At 39.8% G+C, this 14,546-nt stretch overlaps 1 protein-coding gene and 2 long non-coding RNA genes across 3 annotated transcripts in view; all 3 read right to left on the bottom strand.

Annotated features, from left to right (window-relative positions):
* Positions 1-14,546, bottom strand: part of LOC108897524 (uncharacterized) — a 257,630-nt gene that overhangs the window by 136,693 nt on the left and 106,391 nt on the right. The window lies entirely within an intron of this gene.
* LOC127139020 (uncharacterized) lies at positions 2,098-3,236 on the bottom strand. The gene is made up of 3 exons (XR_007815109.1): positions 3,137-3,236; positions 2,426-2,533; positions 2,098-2,254 (listed from the first exon to the last, which is right to left on the bottom strand). It is a non-coding gene; the product is annotated as an uncharacterized LOC127139020 (long non-coding RNA).
* Positions 4,456-12,836, bottom strand: ccdc107 (coiled-coil domain containing 107). The gene is made up of 6 exons (XM_018697141.2): positions 12,502-12,836; positions 10,662-10,876; positions 10,362-10,431; positions 10,177-10,267; positions 8,784-8,893; positions 4,456-6,902 (listed from the first exon to the last, which is right to left on the bottom strand). Exons 1-6 carry the CDS (start codon positions 12,641-12,643, stop codon positions 6,493-6,495), a joined length of 1,038 nt encoding a protein of 345 aa, XP_018552657.1. The 5' UTR covers positions 12,644-12,836; the 3' UTR covers positions 4,456-6,492.

Below are 14,546 nucleotides of genomic sequence, written 5' to 3'. Positions count from 1 at the left end.
GGGAACTAGAAAGTAAAAATAAATAAATAAAATAAAAGTCCATTTGAAAGTCAAGGTCCTTGGCCAGTCCATTTTCCCCAAGTACAGCCACAGGATCAGTCCCAGAGGGGGCTGAAGGCTAGACAGGCAGCCTTGGCTGGTTTCAATTCAGGTTCACAATAACATCAATCAGAAATGCAAGAATGGGGTATGATACCGTGATGTTCAATGTCTGCTAAGTGAGGATATTGTGAAAAGAAAAGCCAGTTCCAGGGTCTTATTTCAAACTGAATTAAATAGGAATAGGAATAAAAAGGAAGGAAAGGAATTAAATAGGAATATGCTGAACTTAATCTAGGCCAGGAGGAGGGCAGATTTCTTCATATTCATTACAAGATGAATATAAAATGCTAAGGCAATGAGACAAACAAATTTTGGTCAACAGAATAAAGACGAGTAAGTGACTGTATAACAGTTGAGTTTCAGAGAACTTAACTGAATAATTATTAATGCTATTGAAACATATTCTTTGCACTGAATGACAGAGCAGTGACCTTGGCAGACAGAGGCAGGGAGATTTTTCTGCCCTTTCAGTCTGAACTTTCTGTGCCATCCTGCACAGACTGTCTGCTGGGTTTATATCTGATGAAGCACAATACCTCTGCCTCCCTCCCAGAGGTCTGACAACACAATCCTGCTGACTTTGAAGACATCTAGGGATCAAAAGGACAGGTCTTCGTCTGAAACCTAAAATAAAAACTGCTATTTCAAACGTCTCTTCAAATAAAGACAAAACATGAAATGCTTACATGTTAAGATCTTATTCTGTAACAGTAAGAGGAATATGCAGCACCGCTGGAGGGCCCAGTGGGCTCAGTGTACTGAGACAATACTAACATTTTTCCAACAAATCAAGAAAATAGACTGATCACTTCAAGTTAGGACCACCGTATTATCATCATCATCACACAATTACAAATTTATTAAAGGGGGTACTCCAGTATTATAGTGTTGCTCTTCTATGAAGTTGTGAGGCTCACAAGAGACAGATGAAACAAAGAAGCAGCAGAGGTCAAAATATCCTGACTTTTAATCCCTAGTGTGGGTCAAGCACCAAAATACTCAGTCAATACTCAGTCCTTTCCCATAATGGCCCTCAACAGCATGTTCTCCTTAGCCTGCCTGTTAAACACCCTCTTTTAAAAGCCATGCTACCTTTCTGTCATAAATCTGTAGAAACTAGACAATTAAGACAATAACCCGCCCGCCTTTAATTTTTAAACAACTATGAAATTTAAAAAGGCACCCTGTGGAGTTTCCTTGTTTTTCTCATTTCTCCAATATACCATGGTTTACTCTTCAGACATTTAATTTTATATAACTCAGGTGGAAATAGCTGAGGATTTATGCAGTTGCTGCAGTTAGCAATTACTGCCATGTCATCAGATTGATCAACGCAAATTGTGTCAGTAAACATGTAAATGTGCTAAATGTGCTTTAAACATTTGACTCATCGCACATAAAAACACTTCATAAACACTTAAACACCCATGAGGATGTTTTTGGTGTGATTAGAAGTCCAGTGTAGTACCAAAGGGAGCGGTGGAAGGAATTAAGTTTTTTTTTTTTTTTTTTTTGCAGCCCATGCAGGCTCTGCCGCAAACACTTTTAGCCCCATTCACAACTAGGGAGTACAATAAAAAACAAATTATCCAGCTAACCACAGGCCCGTGGATGGAATTAGGCAGAAATCCCAGTGGAAGAAAACTGAGCTGATTAAATGTTGAGAGAGCCGAGCTAATTTGCGATGAATCCCAGATCTTTCTCCTGTGCTGCATGAGAGGAAGTCATTTACGAAGTCTGTATGTCTAATTATAAGTTATGATTAGAGGGGGCGGTTTATTTCACCAGGATACTTTGAAGAAGTTTTCAGAGTATGCCAGGTTTGTTGGTTTAACGAGGAAATCAAGCATGTATTGCAGTTTGATCATCAAAGCTCATTGATGTGCTCACAGATGTGATTTTCTGTGTTTGACTGTCCTTAAATAAATCTATTTTCCATAAATAAACAGATAAATAAATACATTAAAACAGATTTTTTGTTTACATGCTACAGAAATAAGTTTTAGTAAGTCTGCAAACAGTGATGCCCTTGTTTTATCTTACCTCATTTGCTGTAGCTGTGTTCCTGTGGCGCCATCTGCAGGTAAGGAAGGAAGTTTCAGCCCTGCCTGTAGCTTGAATCCACCTCAGGGACCACACACTGACTCTGACCCTGTGGATACAAACAAGAGGTCTGAGAGCTTCCAGATGGAGTACGATGACCTAACTCACGATGATTAAATTTTATAGGTCTCACTAATAGAATTAGAAAACATACACCAGGCCATTTATGGACTTTTATTAAATCCTATGATGCTTCCCTTTATGAATGGACCTTGCTGACCTGTGACTTTGTTGACTTTTAAAAGCCCAAAACATTGATGTTTGGCCGTGCCGGGTGTTTCTCAGGACTGTGCTTAGCTGGCATGTCCACCAACTCTCCTGGGTGCTCCTGTGAACATAGAACACAGAAGGCAACAGACCTATTTCATACAGCATCGAAGTAATTAACAATATTAATGATGGCTCAGTTCCTTTAAGTGTCCCAGTAAATTACTCCAGATTACCAGAAATGCAGCCTTGAGTTACACATACTTGTGATTTTCCCGCTGTGACACGTTAAGTGTCTGCTGTGGTCTAAAGTCTTATCCCTGAAACTGAAGCCGTTAAATTAAATTCTGTCATTAACTGTCTTATTCACACCTGCGCTTTTCCTGCTGTGACGTGGAACGTATCTCCTGTACATAAGTACTGCTCTGAGAGCTGCTTCTCACCTCTATGGAGCATTTTAACATCTTCCAGCTCATAGTAACTGTTGACTGATTGTCATTGTTGTTTTGGTTGCAACAGGTAGTTATTTGATGCAAAACAAACAAACAAACTTTGAACCGACAGTACCTGTCCAGTACCAAACAAACAAACAAACAAAGTTAACAGCCAGCTAGCCAGTGAACATATTTAAATATTTACCGCTTTAACTAAATAGTCAGATATTTACTTCAGGAAATGGTGGAGAGTGAATTAGAAACACGTGGAAATGGAATATCTAACTTACATTCATCAGGTGGCTTAACACACGACTCCAAAGGCATGTTAACGTTGTTCCGTGTGTGCTGGGAACGTAGTACTGTTTATTGTCACGTTCGCCATCATGGGTCGGTGGTAACTTCCTCCACTAATGGATATTGGAATGGTGAGTTTGTGACCTCACATGATTTCCAGTATCGCTCCGTTCTCCGTTAATACTCCGTTCATGGTAGAGATTAAAAAGATTAAAATAGGTTTAAATGCCTCGCATGACAGAGTAAAGTTCCTGAATATGCACTTCTGTATTAGGCGCAAACTTGGATGGGTCACACCTTTCAGAAAATCATTTTGCCAGTTAGAACTACAACTTGGACGTTGATATGGAATTATGAAACTCCTTTCCGACATGAACGCACCATTACCTCTCAGCATTGGTCTAATCAATCAGAAAAACTGAAAACAGGTGTGTGATATATTAGTCATTCACCATGTTTATGAAAAATAACTTTTCATTTTAAATAGCATGACTTTCCCTCTATCTCAATAGATCAGGTGGCCTAAATAGCCAGATTTAAAAAATACAATTTAACAGGAAGCACTGGAGGAGGAAGTTCAGATTCTTAAAAGCACTGGCAAACAGTTTCTCTAGTGTTGGACTCAAGACTCAGTTTTACAATTTTATAGTGGTTGAAGCTTAATAATCATTATCTTTTCAAATGTTATCCAGACCAACAGCATCACTTTTTTTTTTTTTTTTTTGGTTTATTTCTCTAACTTGCTGAGGTTTTTTTCCCCCCTCAACTCCCACATGAAACATACAACAGTCAACACAGAAAGGTAATTATGCTTAAAGGGAAAGAAATTTAACAAAGCATTTACAAAATAATTTAAGGCAAAGATCTGTGGTACGAAGACGTGGCAATAATTTCAAAGAGTAAAACTGATGAGTGTCAGAACTCAGAAGTGAAAACAGTGAGAATATGAGGCAAACATCCTGTGCAAAGTGTACAGATCAAACATTTCATCCCAAATAAGGCAATGATTTGTGGGCTGCACAATAATAAGACTGGGTCATATATCATTACACAATCAATTCTATATTACAGGTACAACTGATTTTGGCAGAAATTATATTTACTACTATTTTAATGTGATTATTTAACCACATTTTACTACATAAGCACTTGGGCTACTATCATATAGCGCAGCATTGAGTGAAATGTATTATACTCAATTGTGCACTGCCACTCTGTAACAGACAGGGACAGATGTAAAAACGACCTTACATAGAATGATTAATGTTACTCTGGTGGTATTGTGGCCATGATTCCACTCATGAACATGATGTTGGTTGTTAACTGACACCAGCACAAATAACAAGATTTGTCAGAACCTAAATCTGTTTGTTGAATTTAGAAATCTAGAGATGCAATGTAATAGTAGTTTGATGTATTTTACCCAACAACAGACAACATGTAAACAACCTTAAAGCCTCGCAACAGTGAGCTCTCACAAGGATTTTAAACACAATTTCAGAAGAGTGACTGAAATATAAGGCAAGAGTGACAACTGATTATTTCTATCTAGGGCATTGGTATCGAATAAATATCTAACAAAGACATAACACATCCCAAAGAATGCTTATTTACAAAAATAAAATAACAATGAAGCTGCTGAAATGTTGACTGTGAATTCATGTTTCCAGCTGATGAAACGATTGTCATTTTCCTTTTGAGTGAATAAATAAAAACGTCATGCAGTCACATTGTGCAGGCAAAACAGTTACAGAAAATAAAACATGCACAAATATCATTTGATGTATTAACAACATGCCACAAGCCCAAGTTCACACTTCTAAAATGTAGGTTAGAATATTCTGCAATCTAAGTAGGCTCATCACATCCAGCAGCAATGTCAATTCCCTTCATGATAAAAAAGAATTTAGTACATATTCAAAATACAAAAAGGATTTTTTGCTAAGACTTTTATGCATTTTGTCACGAGTACATCAATTTGAAATTGTCCCCAAACCTTCATTTCACTTATCATGACTGACAAGAGCTGGATAGTTGTTATTCCAGTAGCAACCTGAGGGTGACAGCACAGGATGGTGCAGGGTGAAGATGTAACAATGATAGCACATTTCCTGTAGACATCCAAGCTTATATCCTGTGGCATTTATAACAGTAAAATAATGATGTCAACAGACCTTTCTCAAAGCAGACATTTTGACTAGCAGGAAAAGCACAGGTGAGACAAATAATATTAAAGAGGTTTGTTCCATTCAGCTGTCCTGGTAAAACATGTCAGTGAGCCAATGCCAACAATAGCAGACCTCAACCTGAACGGAACGTAGCCATGTCAGTAGCTGCACCTGTGTTTGACAAGTCGTCCACCATGAGAAAGGAAAAGTGAAGGCAAACTTAGCATGGATTATAGATGCTTTAAATGTTTGGCATTTTCTAACAGGTGCACAGCTAAACTGATGAGAGTGTTAGTAACCAAAACTGTGTACAAAATAATTTCATTCCAAAATCAGGCAAGTTTAAAAAGGTGATAATTAGTGTTACAAAATGACTTACAGTAGAGAAGTATGGGACATTATGGGCTCTATTTTCATGTCAAGCACAAAGACTAAAACAAAGCTATGTTGGAATATTTCCAACACTGAATACCCTGCGGTTAGTCAGTCTCTTCTGTGGTTTTGTGTGCAAAAGGTGCAAAAGTGAGAAAAGCAACATTATGGTCTCATGCAGATAGGGGGGGTTTATCTGAAAATATATGTCTGACGACATGAAGGCAGATGTGTAAACAACCTGCATGTGCAAAAACAATTTGAAGGTATTACCACATGAAGTGGTATTTCTACAATTAGAATGTGTGGTGAGAAATTGTGCACATCGAGTACGTTTCACACCATCTAATGATCTTTTAGGGCAGGGGTTTTCAGAGTCTCTGTTGGCAACTGTGACAAACTAAGACAATTACACCTCTTTTGAGTCTTATTACTCTAACACCCCCCCACCCCACCCCCGATCCTCCAGATCCAGCAACATGAGAAAAGCTAATACTTAGGTATTTTGTTACCTATTCTCTTATGTCGATTTGGGGAATAATTATGCTCTCATGTAGACATGATGACTCATCAACACGTCCATCTCAACCAACCCCTTTGCACATAGCACACTGTACCCAGGTCTTTGTGACTGCAACAGGAAAATACAGCCCTATGTGTTTAGTTAGAGAGCTTTCCTTATGAGGTTATTGTTTCTTATTAATGCATTTTATGTCTTTGATGAATAAGTCAACAGCATTTTGGAGGGAAAGCCTTTCAGATAATAAATATTCATAATAATCTATCACAGAGCATGTCCTGTAGCAACGTCATTCAGGCCTGTTGCGTCGCCGGAGGCCAGAAGCAGGCAACACCTCCTCAGTGTTTGGCTCACAAGAGTCCTCTAGTGAAGGCATGAGATCACGGTGCTCCTCCTCCTCCTCCTCCTCATCTACTCTATCCTCCTCCTCCTCCTCCTCCTCCTCCTCCTCCTCCATCTCCTCCAACACAGCTTCATCTTTCTCCGCTTCCCCATCAGATTCCTCTGGTATGAGCTCCTTCATCTCTTCACCTTCTGTTGCAGCTTCATCTTTAGCTTCTGAATGCTGTTGATAGACTTTTTCAGAAGCCTCTGCTGCTCCAGAGCTCTGCTTGTCCACCGGAGAAGCTTCAGCTGCCGAGGAGTCACTGGCACCCAGGGACTCAATGAGGTGGTCCAGATTACGCTCACAGGATGCCTCTGAAAGTTAAAGTTAAAACATGTGATACATTCTATTGATATTGTATATGTCATTAATTCTCTACTAAAAGACAATATTTAGGTACAGTAATTTCCCTGTAAGGCCAGCTAATAAAAAAGCTGTGTAAAAAACTAAAAGGATGATTTGAATTACCTGTATTCTAATAGCTCACATAATAAACTCAGTTTAATGCACATTTCCACATCAGACATTCTACCAGCACAACAGTAAAAACAATACTCTACTGCTCTGAGTCTCTCTTCTTTATCAGAAATACTGTTTTCATTCATTAATTCAAGCCATTTGCTCCTAGTTACCATCAATGGAACTTCCTGCCTACTAGGATGGAAGAACTTCTCTCTTTTGAACAGCTAGACAGCTTTTAACATGAAACAGGGAGGGAGTGCATGGAGCGTTGAGCTTCATTAAAGGAAGCTTAACAACAGTTTAAAAACAGCAGAATGGAAGCAAAGGGAAACAACCACACAGTTAATAGTAATATAAGAAAACATGGAGTTTGCATAAAACAGCAATGTAAAGTACATGCAGTTTACAGTATGCAAATCCTAGAAGGGTTGAATCAAGGGCAACTGATCAAAGAGGCTTCATCAGTTCTGACTGACTGGTGGAGAGACCCACATTTTTAACCTCTGTGGGGGTCCTCATCCAGGCCACTGATGTCACTTGGTTCCTTAGTGATCCTGGCTGTTGGCAGTTTGAGGAGCCTCTTTTGTGAGGCTCATGCGTTTCTCTCTACAACACCACTTATCCCCCACGTAAACTGGGATATTTAACAACTGTTCACACTTGGCCTTAGTCCACATGTACACACATATTTATTAAAACTGGGTTTCTCCTCCTTCGATCTTTAAAAAACAAACATATCTGTCGACATGAAACCCAAAAACACACTGTCAGGTGCTGTCAACAGCATGCCAAACCAACAATATAACCCTGACTGCAAAGCCATATTGACCAATCAGAAGCCTGAAAAAAATTACTACTGGTAGGCTTGAGGTAGGCTGACAACAATGGTGACTGGAAGACAAAGACTTAATTTTCACTGTCAACACACTAAAATGAGAGTTTCTGAACATCTCCACAGTGGAAGGAGTTCTGCAAATGGTCTGTGACGTAGAACACCTCATGTGACTCCAGTGACTCCAACAACACCACATCATTATGTCATTACAACAGCCAGTAGCACTAACAAACCAAGAGATAACCATAGTCTTGATAACAACCCCACAGTGGACAGATACCAGTCAGAACTGAAGAAACCTCTTGGATGAGGCGTGAAATGTCTTCATCTACAACCAAGTCCAGTTGATTCAACCCTTAGAGAACCATGACCTGTGTGACTGAGCTGAGCTGTTTTCTCTGCATCAACCAGTCTGATTTTAATCCACAACCTCAGGTTACCAAACCACAGGCTTCATGCAAAACACACTCATGCACCAGACTGTTTCACTTTTTCACATCTTTATCAAACTCGGCTGCAACACTGTGTTCTGATCTTATAGCAGATTTGACTTTGAATGTAAAAAATGTGAATCCCTGTGGCAGCTTAAGTTGAATTTCAAATTGTGGTTAATCATAACAGGGAATGCAATAATGATAACTCACGGGTTTGCAAGCCGTGACTGCAGCATGAAGCTGCGTTCATAAATATTTCACTGTATAGCAGTTTGCTGCTTCGTGTCTTTACTGGAAAAATACATCATCAGTTAGCACACACTGTGTGCATATAACAAAACCTGTTAGTACAGGTTTGTTGCTCCTGAGCACATCAAGTGCAGACTGAACACTAGGAAGTAACAGTGTGCATAGTGATTCCAGGCTGGTTTAGGCTGCAGTGTGAACACAGTTGATCAGCCCACCGTTGATGTTCAGTGGTGGACAGTCCATTCCTCTCTTCTTCATCAGGTACCGGATGGTCTGTAGTTGAGACATAATCTCATTTTTCTGCTCCTGGGCCACTGACTTCACACTGCAGAGAAATGAGAGGTGAAAACTACACAAAGAGGAAAACAGACTGACCTCAGAGGAGCCACTCTGGGCATGTAGTACGAACACTTTTCTTTAATTAGAGGAGAAAGATATCGTAATTACAGGAATCAAGTATCACATTATTAACAACAGGGCCAGTAAGTGGAAGTATTAAAACAAAATCTTTTACACAGGAATATAATAATATATAATATAATAATAATAATAATATATACACTGAGAATAGGAATATGCCTGATATAAATATAAATAGAAACAAATCATACATGGAATTAAACCACCTTCACATGTACATCCTACAAAATATAACACCACAATTATGTTATATAACAACAGACTTATATTGCAAGTCTGTGCCCTCTTGAGAGTATTGATCACCACACACACTAGTACTTTCAATTGTGTTATTTCATTCCATCAAGCCAGCATCTTACTATGCTTTGTCCTTGTAGGAGGACCTCTGTGTATGTAAAGCTGGGAGTAGCAGCAGTGTCATCAACAATTAGCTTCCACTTGTGAGTGTCTGTCCAACTCCTCACTGGATGATTTGAATCTGAGTGAACAAATCACCAACCAGAGGCCGGTACACAAGAGCAGATCTTAGGCATGAGGCCCTCTCTCAGTTCTTCCCAAAACTACCTGTATGAGTTGTTGGTAATGTGTATAAGGAAAGAATACATAGTATACATAAAAACTGAGTACAGCCCTGGTCAATATAACTAAAATGTTAAGTAATTACAAAGCCTGTCTGTTTTTAGCCAAAAATCAAGAGGAACAAAGCCAATGAATCTGAAAAATAGAAATGCTGAATGTAATGGACGCTCCATATTAAAGAACCAGCTGTGACAAAAGTCAGTACACCCTTCATTAGAAGGTTCTGTCCTCTTATGCAGAGTCATTGAAAAAGGAAGAACTCTGCATTAGTTGCAGCCCTAGTTTAGTGCAGAAATACTGACTAATGTTCGGGATGAAAATCACACTTATGTCCTACCTGCTGATCTCACAAATAACTGTCAAATGTTGAACTACTCATTTAAACTTAATGAACCTCTTTAACTAACAAAGTTACTTTATTCTACACATGAATAATCATTACACTTCATCACACTTCTACAGTATTTATACTACAGGTCTGCTAAATGAGAAAAGATGCAGAGAGTGAGCTGAGGATCATGTTTCAGATATGTACACGACAGGAAACGAGGCGTAGTGTGCACAACTGGAGACCAAAGCATGTGAAAACTGACACTGCTCATCACTCACCAGTTAGTGAGCGGGTCCAGCTGGGTGAGGATGGAGTTGAGCATCCTCTCTGTCTGTGCCAGCCTTTGTTCCAGCTCGTTCAACTGGTTTTCTGCAGAAAAACAAACACATACAAACAAGAGGATAAAAATTCTCTATAATTACAAAGACGTGCAAACAGAAATCCCAGCACATGCAATACACACCTGCCTCTGCTGACTTTTTGGCCCCTTTTGCAAATTTGTCCCTTTGTGCCTGGTCATCTGCAGACTTGATCTGTGTTGAAAAGAATGTAGTGATGCACAATTTGCTATTACTGATTGCCATTCACAGTTGTAAATTCTCTCCATGTAGTTGGTTGAGCAGGTACCATATACTAATTTTATTTAATATGTTACATTTTATCTTTTAAGTTTGTCACATCTCTGCTATTTGAGTTCATGTTAGAGTGAGACTTTCTCAGACTTCTTTCTTCAGATACACAGTTTTTGGTTTACCTATCTTACCTTCAAAAACTTGTAGGCTGCAAACACACCAACTCCGATGGCATACAGAGGCATCAGTGTGAACACGTAGCCCTTGTTGCTGTTGGATTTGTACTTGTCACTCTTCAGCTCTTGCTCCATCAGCTTCTTCATCTGTTGCATATTCTCCGGGGTCTGAGGTGAGCCGGGGCCGTTCACGTTGACGGGCTGACCTCTGACTGCACCTGGGCCTGGACCTGCAGCCACAAGAGGAATGGCATGGTTTTCCACTCATTTTTTTCAGCCTGAGTGCGGCTGTCTAGGAATAGTCAGAATTAGCTTCTGCGACTTCTACAGAAGTTTAAAAATTATTTATTTATTTCAGCATTCAAAAACTTAATTTCCGATGAAATGTTTCCAGTGTGACAGTAGGAAATGATGGTCATTAAAATAAACTAATAAGCTAAAAAACAACATGTGTAATTGCAAATGTTAATCTGATTTTCTTGATTTTTATATTTTGATTTTGATATCCAAATCTGTACATTAAAGGAGATACAATTTTGAAAGATTTGGAAGCCATTTATTTAAGCGGGACACATAGTTGCTTCCCAACAGTTTAGGTATCCCCTTAAATCACCTTAAAGGAAAAATGTCTCGATTAGTTGACCCAACATGAAATAATAGCAAACTATTTTAAGAATAAATGCATTATTTAAGTCATTTTTTAAGGGAAATTGACAAATATCACCCAGTTCCAGCTGCTGTTTCATCTTGTGGATTGACACATTTAATTTCTTTGTATTTTATTTGGACTAAATAACAAATGTTAAAACATTAACTTGGGCTTTGGGAAATTATTACAAATGTCTGATATTTTATGGACTAAACTAGAACTGCAGTGATTAGCTCATTATCCAATGTAATGATCCAAAGTTTCCAATACTTAATCTCTACTTGGGCAGCCTGCCCAGGGAGATATGTTCACCCTGTTTCAATTTAACTAGATCTTGCATCAGGACATTTTATTTTACTCTTTTCAAACCAACTAATTTTTTTTATCACACACACATGTGCTGCAGTCACTGAGTGAGGACTAGAGGCTTCTCTGTGCACGGCCACCTTGCTAGTATCTACTGATAATCCGCATGTTAGGCTTTAAGGAATAGTTTGACATTAGGCAACAGATGCTCCCACAGCTGTTGGGGCACACCTGGCAAAGGAGAACAAATCCCATACTAGATAAGACATTCCTACACCCTGACTCTGGCTCCCTCTTTGCTTGTACTCCCACTGTGAGACTAAAAAGTACAGATCAAATAAAAAGGAAAAAGGAAAGTGTTTCCCCTAGGGCGATCCGTTATGGCAGGTTGTCCCATGCTGGGTTATTTAGTACCCCTCTTATACATATTACACTTCCTCTTTGAAAGGAAGGATGGAAATTAGATGGCATCATTGTGAAAGCTCCAACCAAGGATAACATCACACTGTAATCTCGAAGCTGATTTACACATTAAGGGGAAGATGTGAATGATACATCTGCCTTTATCGACCTACATCACTTGAACAGTGCAATGTAGCTTGTGTAGTAGTGGATTGTACCTTTAATGAATAGACTTTACTGAGCTTCAGTGGTGCAGAACATCAGTGCACCATTGCATACTGAGGTGTGATACAAAATGTACTGATCATAAACGGTGCATATATGTGCACATCTTCTGCCATAACTTTTATTTAGGAACAACTAGTTAGTGCACGCGACAGCTAATGCAAAGTGGAGGGACGAGCGCGCTCGAGGCGAAACGACACATTAGAGAGGAAGCACACGGGGACCATATTGCTGTGTGTCATTACTCTCGGCCACAAAAGTGAGGTTTCCTACCTTTTCTGGTGTAACGAGGGTCAAACCTTGTCTCCTTGGCTCCAGTCCCGCCGCCGACGCCAAACAACCTCGGCAGGACGACAAACGTGAAAAGCACAGCCGTGAAAGCCAGGGCGACTTGTTGTGATGTTGATAAAACCATCCTAACGCGAAACCAACGGACGACACGGGACACCCACCGATGAAACGACCAAAGCGAGCGGCTAAAGATAGCGGGAAACAAGGTTGTAAACGTGTAGCTGCTAGGCTAACATACAGTAAAAAGAATGTGACATTTGAGGTCTAGAACCAGGTTGTTCGGCCCGAGACAGCTGTGCTCTACTCTGCTGCCACACAAAAACAAAACTTCCGGGACAGACGTTTCAGAATAAAAGCCTTAATTGAAAAAAATGAAACAGGCCTGGAACAGATCATTAGTAGTTAATATCGAATTTTGTTTTGTGTATTTCATTATTGTAAAGTCTTTTTAAATAAGAAAACATGGTAGGAGTAGAAGTAAGTAAGTAAGTTTATTTATATATGAGTCAAATGCACAGACTGTATCGACAATAAAGTTTGGTCCTGTGAGTGACATATTATTAGGCTATATATGATATTATTAGGTTGTTAATATTGGTGCATCAATGTATAAGCAGCATTTTACTGTTGTAGCTGGTTTAGGTGGAGCTAGCTTTTTTATAAACAATAAGGTAATTGTGCCCAGTGATTGCCAGCCAAGTGATCGTGTGTATTGTGTATTTCTTCCCAGAGGACAGAGGAGCAAGCATGCAATTGCTGGAGTGAGCTGGACCCTTGGGAGTTTTCCGGAAGCAGTGGGTTCCATTAATGCCCTCTGATGCTGGATGCCGTGGTTGAGTGGTTTTGATCACACCCCTCTGTCAATACTGATGCAATATGAGTACTGTATTATTCTGAAATATTTCAGTATTTGGTGGCAGATCAGTGAAAGATAGGGAGGTGTTGGGGGAGGCTGAAGAGAGGAAGGCATGACAGAAGACTGAAGACACCTGTGTGGACAATCAAGATGTTGTTAACATTATTTGGGAAATGGTGCCAGAAGTGAGAAGTCTCTTCAGTCAGAATGTGTTATACTTTCCGCCTCTACCACTACACAAGGTCCACTAAGGTAAGCGTGATGTAAACGTTGTCATCTTCTTCTATGTTTTCAGATAGACAGAGCAGCTCCTCTTGCGTTAATGTTGCCATTTTGATCTGCACGGTATATGCAGAGGACAATCTATTGTGCATGTATGAAATTCATCATCCAAGTGGAGTATAAATGAAAAAAGCAAGGGAATATAACTGATGCTTTAGCAAGGTTTGTGCTGGTCATCCCGGCTTTGTCTGTAGAGGCTGAGAGGAGCTTTAGTGTGCTGAGGAGGTTTTAGACATGACTTAGATCATCGATGAGTCAAACAAGGCTGAATGATGTGACCATGTGTCACATGCACCAGGAGAACCCAGACTGGCTGGGCCTTGAAGGAATACGCCAGTCTTTTATCAATACCACGCGTAAGCAAAAGGCCTTCGGATCCTTTACTTGAGGAAACAAAACATGTCATTGCCTGGAGAAGAGATGAGAAAATAACAATGAGAAGAAGAAGACTGGAGACCTGTCCAGGTTGTACTCCACTTCTTGCCCAGTATCAGCCAGGGTTGGCTCCAGCCCCTCAACCTTTAAAGCATGAGCAGTGTAGGCAGATTTGATGCCCCCCAAAGTTGACTCATCCATTATCTATACTGCCTATCCTTAATGGTCACAGTCACAGTGAGGCTGGAGCCTAGAGGTGGGGGGACACCCTGGACAGATCACCAGATTGCAGGAGGAAGCTGGAGAACCTGGAGAGAACCCACACAGGCACAGGGAGAACATGCAAACTCCACACAGGAAAAACCCCCTTGTATAGCAAACTGCAAAAACATCAAACTGAATCAACTGAAACTGGCAAACAGCCTAGAAGAATAATTTTGCATGCATACTCCATCAATTTAGCAACCTTATAGTGCACATTGTGTCTAAAATGCCTGAGTCACATTCTTTTTTT

The sequence above is a fragment of the Lates calcarifer genome, linkage group LG18, assembly GCF_001640805.2.
Source record: "Lates calcarifer isolate ASB-BC8 linkage group LG18, TLL_Latcal_v3, whole genome shotgun sequence".
Taxonomy (NCBI): Eukaryota; Metazoa; Chordata; class Actinopteri; family Centropomidae; genus Lates; species Lates calcarifer.
The sequence above is the reverse complement of the archived record's forward strand: the minus strand, read 5'-3'. Positions and strand labels throughout refer to the sequence as shown.

Bases quoted from the DNA above. Each gene is read 5' to 3' on its own strand.
- ccdc107 (XM_018697141.2), bottom strand. From the start codon at position 12,643: ATGGTTTTATCAACATCACAACAAGTCGCCCTGGCTTTCACGGCTGTG. The intron at 10,268-10,361 runs GTGTGTATTGCA...GTTTTTCTGCAG, and splicing joins CAAAAAGTCAGCAGAGGCAG to AAAACCAGTTGAACGAGCTG. The intron at 6,903-8,783 runs GTGGGCTGATCA...TTTAACTTTCAG, and splicing joins TCCACCACTGAACATCAACG to AGGCATCCTGTGAGCGTAAT.